This window comes from Anser cygnoides, chromosome 3, assembly GCF_040182565.1.
Source record: "Anser cygnoides isolate HZ-2024a breed goose chromosome 3, Taihu_goose_T2T_genome, whole genome shotgun sequence".
In the NCBI taxonomy this organism is placed as follows: domain Eukaryota; kingdom Metazoa; phylum Chordata; class Aves; order Anseriformes; family Anatidae; genus Anser; species Anser cygnoides.
Window position 1 is genome coordinate 57,471,885 of NC_089875.1, and position 15,244 is coordinate 57,487,128.

General features: G+C 42.6%; 1 protein-coding gene across 2 annotated transcripts in view; it reads right to left on the reverse strand.

The window, feature by feature from the left end:
• EZR (ezrin) overlaps positions 1 to 15,244 on the reverse strand; it is a 37,483-nt gene that overhangs the window by 2,921 nt on the left and 19,318 nt on the right. For both annotated transcript variants that reach the window (XM_048080743.2, XM_048080742.2), the window contains exons 4-11: positions 12,831 to 12,926; positions 11,363 to 11,637; positions 10,470 to 10,553; positions 9,709 to 9,855; positions 6,051 to 6,147; positions 2,689 to 2,852; positions 1,028 to 1,158; positions 209 to 369 (exon numbers count right to left, since the gene is read on the reverse strand). In XM_048080743.2, the coding sequence (XP_047936700.1) occupies positions 209 to 369; positions 1,028 to 1,158; positions 2,689 to 2,852; positions 6,051 to 6,147; positions 9,709 to 9,855; positions 10,470 to 10,553; positions 11,363 to 11,637; positions 12,831 to 12,926 (1,155 nt within the window). The remainder of the gene's footprint in view (positions 1 to 208; positions 370 to 1,027; positions 1,159 to 2,688; positions 2,853 to 6,050; positions 6,148 to 9,708; positions 9,856 to 10,469; positions 10,554 to 11,362; positions 11,638 to 12,830; positions 12,927 to 15,244) is intronic.

Here is a 15,244-nt window from a genome sequence, read left to right on the forward strand (position 1 = left end):
TCTAATAAACAATGAACAGGAAATTAAGAACAAAAAGTAGGTCGCTTGTGATAGAATCATTGTGGCACTAGCTTCTTTCTGTCAGATGGTCTAGAACTTCACTGCACTACATTTTTATTTTATTCCCCCTTGGAGTCTGAGGCTTTGCCATATTCAGAGGGCACAGTAACATGCCTTTGTATCTTATCCACAAGTGACTGGGTCTTACCAGCTGTTCCTGGCTCTTTATCTGGTCAATAGTCTGTCTCTCCAGCTCCTCCTTGGCTTGCAGAACAGCCAAACGATCAGCCTCCAAACGTTCTGCTTCCTCCTGGGCTCGTCTCCTTTCCTCCTCCAGCTGAATAGCTCTTTGGATCTGAGCTGAGAGCTCTGGGAAAAGACAGATCAGTGCTGTTAGTCCACAGGCCTGGCCAAAGCAAAGACAGGCTCTTAAGTAACTGTAGAAGTCATGACAGGCACATGGCTGCAGCCTACAATCTCTTCGCTACACCTGTAAGTAGGTATCACAATACATCAAATAACTGAATTCAGAGGCAGTCAGCTGCACATTACAATTAGATCTTCTACGTGGTATTTTTGCCAGAGCCTGTAACACTGACATGATTCTGGTGCCCTTGGTTGACAGTTTTTGTAAGGACCAGATACTGCTGTCTCCAGTCTGCTCATCTGTGCATTGAAACAGAAGCTTCCATTTCAGTGGAAAGACTTGTTCCCAAAGTACTTTTTCTGTTAGGTGTTAAGTAAAAAGCACTTGAGAGCTGAGCTCTGTTTCTCTCTGCTGCAAGAGGTTATGCTACTAAAACCCTCTCTGTAACAGTGGAAAAGAGTTGGTGTGACCTTAAATTCCCAGTTAAATGAACAGATTTTGTGACTTTTATGCCTTGGTCGATCTTGGCAGTGCATGCATGTGTGTGCATTTAGCCATGGAGATAGATATTAGTGTGCCTTGCCAAGAGATCCAGTGTCACCAGATTTAGGCTGTGGAACCCAACACACGTGATCTGGTCAGATAGTACAAGTACTTTACCTTTCTCTGCCTTCTGAGTCTTCACTTCATACTCTTGTAGCCTCACCAGCAGCTCTTCCTTCTCCCTCAACATTTGCTCTTTCTCTCTCTCAATCGTCTCCCTCCTCTTCTTTTCATTTTCTAGTTGTTGCCTGTTAGAAACAGATTTCATGCTTGAAGCTCACTTACAGACACGAGCTACAGCAAGGTAAGAAACCTGGCTGGACACCTCTCCAGACAGTTCAATGGGAAGCGACCATGCGACTGCCACAAAACGAGAGGGAAGACAGAAATGCTTATGGCCTGTTGTCTTGGGTTTGCCTGGGACAGAGTTAATCTCCTTTGTAGATGCTCACACAATTGTGTTTTGTATTTTTGATGAAAATAGTGGTGATAATGGTGGTAACACACGGATGTTTTAGCTGCTGCAGAGCAGCGCTTACACAGAGCCAAGGCCTTTTCTGCTCCCTCGCTGCCCGGCCAGGAGGAGGCTGGGGGTGCCCCAGGAGCTGGGAGGGGACACGGCCAGGACAGCTGGCCCAGGCTGACCAGGGAGATATCCCACACCGTGTGGTGTCGTGCTCAGCACTAACAGCTGGGGTAAAGAAGGAGGAAGGGGGGGACATCCAGAGCAACAGTGTTTGTCTTCCCAGGAAACCGCAGATGTGATGAGCCCTGCTTCCCTAGAAGTGGCTGAGCACCTGGCTGCAGATGGGACGAAGTGAATGAATTCCTTGTTTTGCCTTGCTTGCATGCACAGCTTTTGCTTTACCTACTGAACTGTTTTTATCTCAAGCCACAAGTTCTCACACTTTTACCTCTCTGATTCTCTCCCCACCCCACCTGAAGAGACGGAGTAAGCAGCTGCATGGTACTTAGCTGCCTGCCTGGGTTAAATCCCAACATTTGTTAATCACTTCAGAATTAGTGCTCAGTTTTTGGATACCTGCATTTCATTAAAATATTTGTATTTTCTGTTGCCTGCCCCAGAAACTTAGGATACCAAAAAACCACAAAACAGTAGATGCAGAGAAAAAAGCAAGAACAGTGTTCTGTACTACAGAGCAGATTTCTTTTGTTCTGTCATAAGGAAAGATCAAGGACGCATAGAAACAAGAGCATTGGGAAATGAAGACTAACAAGTCGCCAATACAGGATGAAAGCAGTATGATTTCTTGAATCATAAGCAACCGGCAGCCGGTCACAGGGACACCAGCAGAACTACTAATCCTTTTCCCTTGCCTCTAAGAGGTCTCCCACTCCCCTCTTGCCTGCTCACAGCATACACACGTGCTCCCTGTGGAGTTTGCTCCCCTCAATGCACAGATCAGGCCTTAACGGAGAAGAGTCAGGAGAACCCCTCTGCAGGTATATGGCTGTCCACAAGAGCCCAGTGACTTTACTGGCACGCATCCTTGAAGGTCCAGCTCTCAAGGCTGCAGACAGGAGAGCCGACCGCACTGGTCACAGGTCTGAGCCAGAAGAGTGATTCTTACGTTCCCACTGGGACTTGAGATACCCTGCAACGCTGTGAGCCAGAGCTCTGGGGCCACACACACACCTTACTCAAAGTGAGGTGGCCGAACGGCTCGTATCTTTGTCTAAAGCTACCCAAGAAACCCTGTCAGTTTTGTACCATTTAACTCTGCCTCCCCATCCCCACCGTCTGTACTCAAGCTCACCTTTCCAGCTGTTTCTGGTGCTTCTCCTCCCGGGCCTGGGCTTTCATCTGTTGCACCTCGATGGTGTCAGGCTTCCTGCGCCGCATATACAGTTCATGGTTGCCCATGCAGAGCTGCAGGATCCTCTTGTTAATTCTCAGACGAGGGGCGTAAAACACAAAGTCCTAGAAGAGACACCACACAGTTCATTTTTCAGGTGCACTCTCCCTTCTCCCAGCTGACTGCAGACAGATCATCCTGCCACTAACGTCGCTGCCATCGAGGCATACACACATGCTATTTAAATATCTCAGCAAGGACCACTAAGATTATCTGAAGCCAAAGCAGTTCGTTATTTATACAACCCATCTCAAGTCTATATAGAATTGACAAATTACTCTTCTAGAAAGAGATACTTTTAGAGAAAACACAGTCTCAAACGTCTGCATGTAGAAGACACTGCTGAGTTGGACCTGTTGCAGAAGACGCTGGGTTAGCAGGTAAACATCTGGGCAACTCACAGACCTCTACTATAAAGCAATTAGTTTTTACGTTTGCATGGTTTTGTGACTGAAAGATAAAGCATGAAACAAAAAATGTGTTGCAGACTCTTAACGTAACATCATAGAATTTCCTGGTCTATTTGTATCAGTATTCAAGACACCTTTTTTTTTTTTTTTTTTTTTAAGAGAAAGAGAAATGCCACTATGCAAAAATACCCTACAAAAGCATTCTTTCCTCAGCATGGAACTTCTTAGTTAAGCTGACTGAGGCCATTACAACATTGGAAGTTATTTTTTGAACCACAAAACATGGACTACTTTGAATACTGCATTACAGACAGTAGGCAAAACCCATTCTGCAATTTCTGGTTCTGCAAAGAGAACGGCCCCAAGTTTCTTATCATCTGTATTATCAAGGCTGTCATCAGTATTATCAAGGCTATTACAGACACTACGCAGCAGGCTAGATCTTCTAAATGTACATCTGCTAAGAAAAAGATATGGAGGACCAACTTCATTACCTGCCTGATAATTTTTATGAGTCCACAACGTTTTTATAGATGCTTAGGATACTGTCTGAACTTAAACAAAAAAAAAACAACACATTTTTCTGCCTCTATTTGCATACTATGTGGATGCTAATGTAAGCAATAGGCAAGGTACCAGATTACCACCAAAGCCAGGTACTCACTCCTTAAAATTACTCCTGTATTGGCTGCCTCATTGTTAACGAGAAACGGAACTGAGGAGAAGCAGACAGAAGCTGTGTGCATTTGCATGGCAGCAACAATCATGTTTTTAACTGCCCGAGTTCAGAAACACAATTTGTGGCTATGTCTGGAAAAACTAGAAGTCACACCAGAAGCAATGGAAAATGCTCCAAGTCCTGTTAAGATGAGCATGAATTTGCTGACAAAGTCATTTTCTTAAAAGCATTTTTCTTATTCACATATTGACTGCAAAAACGCCATTGGCAAGGTGTGCAGTGCCCAAATCCTGTCAGAGGCATTTTGAGCTGCACACGTCTAATACTGCTAGCTGAGACTGTAAGCTATTCATCTGACCTCCTATTCCTAACAAGTAATTTAAAAAACAAATGGGTTGTGTACATTGTGAGGAACAGATCCTATCTTGAAGCTAGGTTCACTTCCAGTGAAAGCAAATACTGAGGGCACAGACGGTGGCTGCATTCATCATTTAGTGGTATTCATGTAAGAACATAAAAGAATCTCCCTCCCTTCCTCATCATCCCCCGGTCTAGCACAACTGGGAGCACTGCAGCTCGATATATTAAAAATGTGCTAAAGATGCTGGGGTATGTGGGCAGATAGGCCTAAAAATTGAAAAGCTGACTCTGGGCAAGATGCCACAGAATGCTACCCGTTGAATTAGCATCCATTTTAACATTGACATGGACAATCTTCCAAGTTAAAGGGGAGCTTCCAACTCACATCTAGGGTAGACTGAGTATTTTTGCTTTATTTATAAATACTTGAGTTTTTGAAAGAGAGATGCAAGCAGATGAAAGGATCTAGACAGCTTCCTGACTGTTCAGAATTGGTGTCCATATAAATTCTTCTTTCAGGCATAGTTTTAAACGTAACGCCGCCCAGAGGGAAAAGGACAACTGAGACAACAGAGAAAGGAATCATAGTTGATGTTTACAATGTTAACACCTTGCTGTATTGGCCTCTTGTAAGTCTTCCAGTTCAAATTCAGTCAGACTTACTGTTAGGGAGCCGAAGGAATGCTGTGATCCATAAACAGGAGATTAATATTTTGTACTGTATACAACACGTCCAAAATCATAAAGGGGCTCTTCTACTGAGAAATGTATTCCTGGGGAAGACATCTTTCTACCTCTGTGGAGTTTTGCTGGTTCTCCCTAATAGCATCAAAAAAAGCCCCTCTCCCCCCCAAACCCCAGGTTATCATCTGAAGGAAAGGATGCCTCACCAGGAGCCCTGAAGCACGCTGTGTTAGCATCATTCAGATTACTGGGAGGATCTTTTCCTGTTAGAGAAATTTATAAGACATCACCCTTTACCAAAGCCAAACTACTTATTATTTCTCAGGGCTGTATTTATCCACCAAGGCCAAGAACTGGTGTGGAGGAAGGGAAAGAGAGGAGGCCTTTCTCAACTATTACTATAGTTTCACAAGGCTGACAGAATGAGAACCACCTACACCAGTTATTCCACTTCAGGTTCTCAGCAGCTCAAAATAAGTCACAAGTTTTTCACTAAAATAACTGAAAACAGGTGGGAAAACATTGAAAAGTAACATTCATGAGTAGCTACATTTAAGTTCTTCACAGAAATCATATTCTTACTACTTATCCTACTATTCAAGTAAGTCAATGAACACCATGGTCCTTAACTTGAAACTTCTAGTATTTCTGTAGGGCCAAAGTGAGCATTAAATGTGAAGCCATATGTATACATGTGGCTTTGCAGTAACATTTGCATGACTTTTTTATTTTAAAATTAACAACAAAAAAGTTACCCATCAGCTTCTACGCACAGAAGGAAATGAGGAGAGTAGTAGTCTCAGAGTATAATCCAGCTATACAAAAGACTCAAGACTAGCAAAGAATCTCAGATTTTCAGATTTAAGCACGTCTACGTAGTTTGTCAGGGAAAAAAAATGGGGACTCCACACCTGTAAATTCCTTGTCTTTTTCCATGTTGGATAAGGCCATAAGCCCTCTACCTAAACTGCACAGAAAAATGGACATCTCTAAATACATCTTCAATACTGATGCTCAATTTTGCATCTAGAATATCTGCAGCTTTCTTCTCTCCACAGACAACTTTGTTTTGAAATAAAACAGTATTAGCTGCTGATATGCAGTATCCAATCCATTCTCGGTATACTTACAGGTGCCTTCTTGTCAATAGGTTTTATAACAAACTTCTTGTCATTGAAGGAGATGTTTCTGATTTCACTCCAGGGGAAACCAATCTTTGGAGTCAGTCTGGAAAGAAGAGAAATATTTTACGAGATGCTGCAATGAACTCTTTTTCCCCACATTACTTCTAAAACACAGACTCAGTGGGATGCAGCACTTGACAGAGCTCGCCCAACAATGAGAGAGAAGTAGATGAAACAAAACCCCATACGGAGCAGCAAAAGATGCCCAATCGCCTCCTTTACAGAACCTCTTCTCATTTTGATCAGCCACCTACTGACCTATGCATTGGGGCTGGTTTAATTACATGCCCTGTCTTTCAGAAGCAGATGCACTGAAGACCCATCCAAAGATCTTACTTATTCCCCCCCCCGATCCCCTCACAGGCCCTCAAACAAAACAAACCAGGTTAGCAGAGCCTAGTTTTGAGCACCTATGCTAAACAGAATCCTGTTGCCTGAAGTAATTAGGGAGCAACTCAGCAAAACATCTGTCACAGGAAGGGCAGAGGGAAAAACCCTCCACATAAGTTCAGCATCACAGTACTCTTTTTAAAGCCCTGACTTTTCTAGATTCCCTAGATCCTCAGCAATGCAACCAAGTGACAGAGGCAACGTACTTTAGCACCTACCATTGGGCCTCCTGGCTTCCAGAGTTAAATGATACTCAAAAGTATGATTTTAGCACAGAAATTGGCATCTATTCTGACAATATGAATGGGGTCTATGGGTTGTCCAGATTCAACTGCCAGAACCCACACATGCAACTTTCTGAAACACTAAGTTCATTTCTTTGAAATCAGGCCCTAAAACCCCCAGCATGCAGAGTTGAGGTGCACGTCATCCTGTGCTTCCAGAAGGCTTCTGCTACATGATGGGAGGCATAACCCGAAGTAACTCAGACACTATCATCCTCCATCCCCTGCATGTAAGTCTACCTGGATGTTTCTTCACTGCTGTTACAGCTAGCTCCATGAAGCCTTCACTGCTGAAGTGCTGGGCAGGCATAAGCACAGTTGGTAGAAGCAGATTTTTTGTCTTATGTTCCCTGCCACAGATTACAGGCAAGACTAGCAGGAGAGAGCAACCTGCTATTTCCTTCCATGCAAACTGCGCTTTCAGCCCATTCCACTAGTCACAAAGCAGAACTTCACACACTGGTCTATCAACAGTCCGTGGCTCTTCTGTTGGAAACCATCACAACAATGCAAAGGCCAAGTGTCAGACTCCCACCTTTTCCTCACCACTTATGAGCTCAGGTCTGTTGGTGTACTTAATCTCCCATGAAGCTTCTCCAGTGAAGCTTAAAGATATAATTTTACTTTTCTTTTTTTTTTTATTTCTCCAGACTCTTGCATATAAAAAGCATCAAGTTATGAGATCACATGCTTCTAAGCCATTCTACTACTATACCTCTACATACCTGCATAGATCCAAAACAAGTTCAAATATTACAAGGGCTTGTGTATTTGAACATAAATTCCTTCAATTCCCCCTGCCCCAAACAAATATTTCATGTATATGTTTAATGTCACGTACTTCTTGTATTGTTCCCTTATCAAGGGAAGATAACTATCTCTAGAGAACATAATTATCAAGAATTAGGTCTTACACAAATATTAATACCAACAATCTTCCTGTTATTATCTCCCCCCCCCCAATGTCTGTCTCTTCGGCACACTGAAGTGCTGACAATTATTTCTAGCAAATTGGTTGAATGCGTGACGATTTAATGTTCAGTGCTTAAAGAAGTGCATAGCATCATGGTGAATCACTCAAGCTCTGTAAGAATCCTTTCTGTAGATTTCATAAGTTAAGGAAAAAAAGCTGGTAATTTTGGAGGAATGCGCCTCATCTTAACAAAGATGGAAAGCTACTATGCATCATGATTTCACTGGGCCCAAGCATAAGATAACCTGGTTAGTTTTTATCAGAAATCAAGAATAAAGTGTACTCTCTTCAGAATTTACCATTCCCTAACCTTTAACTCAACTGCAAGATTATGCAATAGTGTGTCTGTGTAACATGAAGTAAGAACCGTACCGCAAATGGTTTGATTAGGCTAAGATTAAGCAATTACTCCAGCCTCCTTCACAGTACCTTAAGAGTTTCAGCCCTAGACAATACAGTATGAAATTAACCAAACTATTTTAGTTGTCTAAGTTCTATTGCAAATTCTCCTCCTTACTGCAGAGGAAAAGCTTGAAAATACCTCGTAGCAGAAGACTGACATACACTAAGTACAGAGGCTCGCACACCTGTAGCACAGTATCATTTTCCTCAGGTTGAACTTCAACAATGAAGTCTTTGCTTTTCCACCTTTGCCCCAGACCCAAGATTTTGCACGTACAAGCCGCAGATGGGGTACACACTATCATTTTTCTAGTCCTTGTATCTGCTCAAAAGACTTAATTACATAGTTAGCAAGAGTTATGGCAGAAACAAGCAATTTACTCCAGCACTATATTTGTTTTGCAAACGCTCTTGATAGCTCTTCAGATGAGGGCTGTATTCTGTCTGCTTCTGCAGCTCGAAAAACCTGTTTGTGAGACCATGGTTACCTAGCACAACTAGTCATTCAAGACTGAAGTATTACATGAGCGAAACTACTTTTCTTTCAAGTGACACTCCTTGTTTTCCAGGTGACAGCACATATTAGCATTGCAGGAAAGTCTACATTTCTCTTTGCCATCTTAACAGAAGCTCCAGAAAGTTCCAATTAGTATTTGTGTTGCATTCAAAGCTTTTTGGAGGCAAACAAACAGAGCAAGTGAAACCCCTCTGTATTACAATGACAGTCTGTTACAGACTTATTACACGAAACCAAGACTTGGAACACTAAAGAAAAGAAAAGCACACAATCCAGACAGAAACCCTTCCTTTAAAAAAAAAAAGGGTATTTTCAGTCCCCTTCGAACCATGGAGTATTAGAAGTGACTTGTAGGCTTAGATACAGCTGCTCTCACCTTCCTTTTATGTTTATTTATAGATGCAGTCTATTATTTCCCACCTACTATCCAATTACTAATGGATATAACAGAAGGGTCCTGTCTTTAACAGAAGGGTTGACTAAAATTATGTGTACTTCAGCAAGACCTCATTTCATTCTCTGCTTTATGGTCAACTCCTCCCTGGATTCTGGGTATTACCTGGCTTTGGTTTCACTTCCACCCCTTTACACCTTACTTTTTCAAGAACAGACAGTTGTACATGCGTCTATTAACTTCATTAACTTCAGTATAGGAATGGCCTTAATCCTAACACTTTGCAGATACATTTGCCTATCTAGGTTCTCAAATTGTATTCACTGCTGGCATACCCGGCAACCTGACTAAAGGAAAAGCTTGGTCAACTCCTTATCTTGGTGTTCAGGTCTATAACCGCACTTGCTTTACTAGATGACATTTTACAACTGACATCTGTTCTATTAGCAGATCAAGCTACGAAGATCAGGAAAGTCATGAAAGCATAAATGAAATGAAGTGCTTGTTTCCTAGCACAGTTTCACCTCCTACTAGACAACAAGCGAGTTCTAAACTTTGCCCTGATCATGTAAAATGAGAAATGCCCTTCGGCTCCCACACCGGCCCTCGCTCCAGTAGATCAGAGGTGAAAACAAAAGCCTTACTTGTCATCCTTTTCATAGATGTTGAGCCCCAAGGCATCAACTCCCAGCCAGAGGTCAGTTCCTTTCTTATTCTTGATTTCAAAGTAGTTGATTCCATACATCTCCAGGTCTTGAGCAATCTTCAAGTATTCCAGCATGGCATTCTCTCTAGTTGAGGCAGGAAGGAGAGCAAATGTTAGTCAGATAAATAAAAAGCTATCTCAGAAAGAAAAAGAGTATTCAGAAAAAAAAGCAGCAACTTTTCCTAAACCAACACAAATGCAGAAGTTAAAACTGAACATTCAGCATTGGGGATTCACTTCAGGAGTTATGTTACACCTCTGTTCACACACACATTCACTCTACTTCCATTTGCCAAGCCCTAGTATTTCTAGACAGGAAGCTAGCAACTTTCATCTCTTCAATCATTTATCCTTGTCTCAAGACACCGTCAGTGGGAAAGTTACAGTACCTGAACTTTCCCCATCTGCCAATGCAAATGCTTCAATGAACTTAAGGCTAGAGACACACCTTTACTTTTATCCGCTCAGTCATCACTGATGCACTGTACCTAGGTGCCAGCTTTTTCAGAAAGCTAAGAGACTGCTCTCAGCACCAGTGTGGAAATCTGACTGAATTTTACCATTTGCTTCAACATTAGACTAGAAAATACACACCAGAAGATCCCCACACAAGTGACTCTTGGAGTCTTACAAAAGCATGTTGTAGAACTGCAAGCTTAAGACAACTAATCAACAAAGTGACCGATATGAAACACTTACTTCAGCATACCGCTGTGTTCAGCATGCCAAACCTGGATCCGTTCTTCCCACTGGTCTCTGGAGAGTTTATGCTGATCCATCACCCTAACACATGGCAAGAGATATCGGCAAGATTAGACTGTGTTCTGCTATATCCATCGATGCCTATCTTTGCTACAGACCCACCCATGAAGTCTTACTGAAACTAAGAGAAACAGCCTACCCAGCCCAAAGCTGTACTCTGTGAAGCAGAGCCATTCAGAATGAACAAAAACCACCTTCATTCTCTGTGAAGCCTTTCTGGTCGCTGCCCAGAGACATGAGAGGAGTAATGCAGAACATCGCAAACAGAATCACATGCATGCTGCAGACACCAGAGGGTTAAAGCAAAGCAAAAGTAGGTGTGGTGTCTAATTCTGGGAATAACACCGAGTGCCACCATGAGGTTATGACACTTGTCTTATAACTTACACTTCTCCTGTGTGGGGATGGACTATCTATCTAGCCTCATAACACGCTTTTCAGATATGGGATTTGACTGTACATTTTGATTAAGAACATGCAACCCAAACTTCTCCAGGGGTAACATTCCTAACTGCTGCCTGCTCTTTCCTTCTTAAAGAGGAGACACACACACTGTCAGTTACCAGCACTGCAGCACTGTTGAGGAAAGAAAAGATGAACTGTGTATTTCTTCTCCTGAGCTCACCCAGCTACCTTTCCCTAAGCAACCCCAAACAGGCAGCACAAAAATGTACTCTTAACATAACAGATAGAATTAAAAGGAGGATAAAAACCATGTACATACAGCTCAAAAAAATGTTTTCAGTGAAACTCTGTATAACTAGAATGCAAACTCTTGACCCCTTTTTTTATTATTATTAAAGGGAAACTGAGTCAAACAATTCCTTTACCTTTGGGGGATCAGACGCTCTGAATTGAGGTATCCAGGCTTGTGCACTTCTTTGTTGTAATCTCCAAACTTGGCCTGCACAGCGTAAGAGCCAAGAAGAACTGCTGTTTCAGGAGGACAGTAGATCTCATCACTGAGGATCCCTTCCTTCACCTGCAGAAAGAAGAGCTTCTGCGTGATGTCCTGTATCAGCTCTTCAGACACATCTTCTGGGAAAAACTTGGCACGGAACTTGAACTGGAGGGGATTCTCCTTTCTGATTTCTTGAGCAGACACCTGAGGACAGAGGTGACACCACGACTAAGCAGGGTTGTAAACAATAGAATAAACTGCTTCTACACAGAAAAAGGGATTTAGGGCATTTGCCTTAAAAGGCATCGGTTTTCAAAAATGTGTTTCTGCAGTAATCTGGGCCCATACGCTACAGTGAGAACTCTCAAGCACACACAGAGCGCTTTCACCTTCATTCATCTAGAGGCACGAAGCTCCCTGCAGAGTTTGGGCTAAACACACTCCAGCACTATATTAATCATTTAAGAAGTCAGTCTCTAGAAAGAGAGGTACAGACATCCTCCCCACCACCTCTTCTACTTCACTGAGACAAAGAGGTGCACTTCGGAGTGAAACAGCTACCCTCTGCCCAGCATACCTCCTGCTAGCTGTGCTAGCTAGCATGAGATAAAGAAGGTGCAATGGCCTTCGCACCCTGGGAAAAAGATTCCAAGGGTACAGCCCACAGGCCTCCCACAGCTTTATATCAGCCAAGTGTCTGACAGCTATTTGCTATCATTCCTTAATTCCAGCTGCTCGCTTGTATGAGAACCCAGGGAAGATGCATTGCGTTTTCCAATTAAGTCAGCAAAATTTTGCTTGTACAGCAAACCTCGGTCACTGAAAAACGTAGGATTTGCCAAGTTGCATCAGATGGCAAACCCATTTAGTATTGTATGTGTTTGACAGAACAGCCCCCTTACACCGAACAGGTAAGTCACTGGCTGCCCCATCACGAAAAACAGTTCGTATCCTCATAAGAATTGGAAGTTCATGAACAAGAGCACATTAGAGGTATCTGAGCTCCACGTTACAACTGCCCAGCCTTGAAGCAACCTATCTGTCTGATCGGTGCAGCAACTAATTCTGCACAAGCAGAGATTAAAACTTACTAGTCATGATGTTCCTCCAGACACAGAAAGCTAGCTGTTTCTGCACATTAAGGGACAGCATCAAGCTGCTGCTGCGCATAGGATGAGTACAATAAAGCTTTCCACCACTCACACAGAGAGAAAAGAGTAAGCCTCCACCATGCCACACCTCACACAAACAGTTCCCACAGAGGTCACGAAATTCTCTCCAGAAACAATCCTTAAATTATGCATATTAAAGAACAATAAACAAGTACAAGGTTTATGAAGTCACAGCCAATAACACATCAGCAATCATGTAAGCTTTAACCTTTATTCAGCAATTACCTTTTTATCTAGCTTCAGCCAAGTCTGGAATCCCTTGTTATCCACATACTGAAGACCAAAGTACCACACTTCTCGCAAACCTATTGTTTTAACCACCTATAACAGAAAAGTAAAAAAAGTTATTGCAGGGAGCAGTTCACTTGTACTTCTTGCCCAGGTATCCTCTCAAGTCCCACACCACTGAAGCTGCAGGCAACTGCCTAAACATACTCATCTGCATCTCTTAATTTCATCTTGTCAACAAAAATACACAATTGCCTGAGAAGATAGCAATGTCGTCAGCTATATTCGTCTACTGTAAATACCAACCAGATAAAAGATCCAGAAACACCCTTGTTGACTGGATTGTACATTTACTAGTGAAAATAGCCCCATTTAGACAAGTACCTTTTCCTCAGTAGAGATAGCTTAAAAGTCCCAACCTCCTCCTACTCTCGCTTGTTATTATTCCTCAGTAGTTTGCTGCCAGCTCATCTGCCTGCAAAGCCATGCCCTAGACAGAGCTGTGATCTGGGAAGATCCACTACACACATCTGGATTATTTCCTTGATGTTATTTGCAAAGTAGCCCCTCACAGTGATGTGGGCATCACCACAGGGACCTGAACTGAGTGGAAAGCAAGAGGGTTTTTTTTGTTTAAAAAAAAATTTTGTGACTTAGGGAAGGAAGCAAGACAAACTCAAGGATGTAGATACATGGACTAAAGATCTCAAACTAGGATCTGTTTCACCCTCCCCATGTGTAGTATTGCTGGAGACACTACAGCCAGAGGGCAGACTTACTGGAACGAACTTTCTGTGCTAACTGCACGCTCTTTGAGCAGCGCAAGCATTTTGTTCCACAGCTCAAGACAATGATTTGGGGATACTTAATTAGTTTTTGCTGTAGTTTCCATTAAATTTGCTTACCAGTGAGCTAGAAGCCAGGAGTTTGTACCCAAGGGCTTCCTGGGGTTGGTAAGGGACATGGGGAAAGTGGGGAAAGATAAACCATGCTGGCTAGCACTCTGAGAATTACTGTTTATATATGCCATTTTTTAATTAACAGATAACATACAAGGTTTAGTGATATAAGCAGACCAAGAAAATTGCATAGCCATTAATGTGAAAAACATCATTAAGCAAATGCCCCTTTCAAGGCTACAAAGATCTGTGCCTACTAGCTGAGGAAGTTGAGTATCTTCCTAGCTGAGCACTGGGCTGTTTTCAGCAGGCTATGATTTATACATTCTACTTTCTATAAGCAACTAGCTACAGTGAACTAGAGTTTGTGTTAAAAACAATAAAAACAACCGTCCCAAACCCCACAAATCTGTCAAAAAAAAAGAGCTGGGCTCTGAAAAAAATTCAACTTTTTTGACTGAAATTCCTTTGCCCTCCTTTCCCAAACTGGCTTGTTTCACCATAGAAGTACCAAGTTTTCTGAAGGCAACATGCATTTTTTTAAAAGGGTCAGAACCAGGCTTTACTCAACCTAGCATAAATGCAAGGGTATGTTGAATGCGGTGCACCCCATTGCACAAAAATAGTGTTGCAACATGTTAAAATGAAGAGTTGCACAAATCAAGCAGTTATCAGGTCATTATCTCTGGGCATCTCTTACAAAGAAAAAATACTCCTCTATAAACCAAGACAGCTGGAAAGCTTACAGAAGTTATGACCCCTCAAGTTCTTCCCAAAACATAAAGGCAAGGAAACAAAAAGCATTACACTAGACTTCAAATTTCAGCACTTGGGGTCAAATACCAAGAACAAAGATGAGACTGTTTTAGCCTGTATTCTGGGAAACAGGTTTGCAAAGCTTCCTCCATAGCTAAACAAACAAAAAAACCCTAAGAACCAAAGTTTCTTAGATTCAAGATAACTGGGGGGAGGGGAGGAGGTTATCCACAAAAATGCACAGAGGAGCAAATCTTGAACCTGCCCATTCTACCCAAACTGACAAAGAAAATCTCAAAACTGTGGCTGGAGCTTAAGGCACATTCACTCAACAGAGACGGGCAAGTTCTCATTTAATGAGGCCTTTCAACTGTCAGTCATTTGATGCTCTCTTGATCTGATTATCTGCTCAAAAGGAATAGTGCAATTGCTTTAAGAAACTAAATTAGCTGATGGGCCACAGGACTTGGCATACTCGTGCTGGCACATAAGGCACTGGCTACCTCAGTACACTTCCGAAACTGCTGGTGGCACTCTCCCCTTCACTGGAATTTCTTCCCCTTGTTGCCAGAAAGGTGCAGGACTGCCAGGACCAGCCAAGGGGATGTACTCAAGCCAGCTCCAGAGACCACTCCATGGGTTCCCAGAACACCTCAGATGGAGCTGTGGCTTGAGCAGAGCTGAACTCAACGTTCGGAGGCTTCACTATTTTCCCCTTCTGTTAAAAGAGAGTTATGATCTGCCTTACGTGCAGCA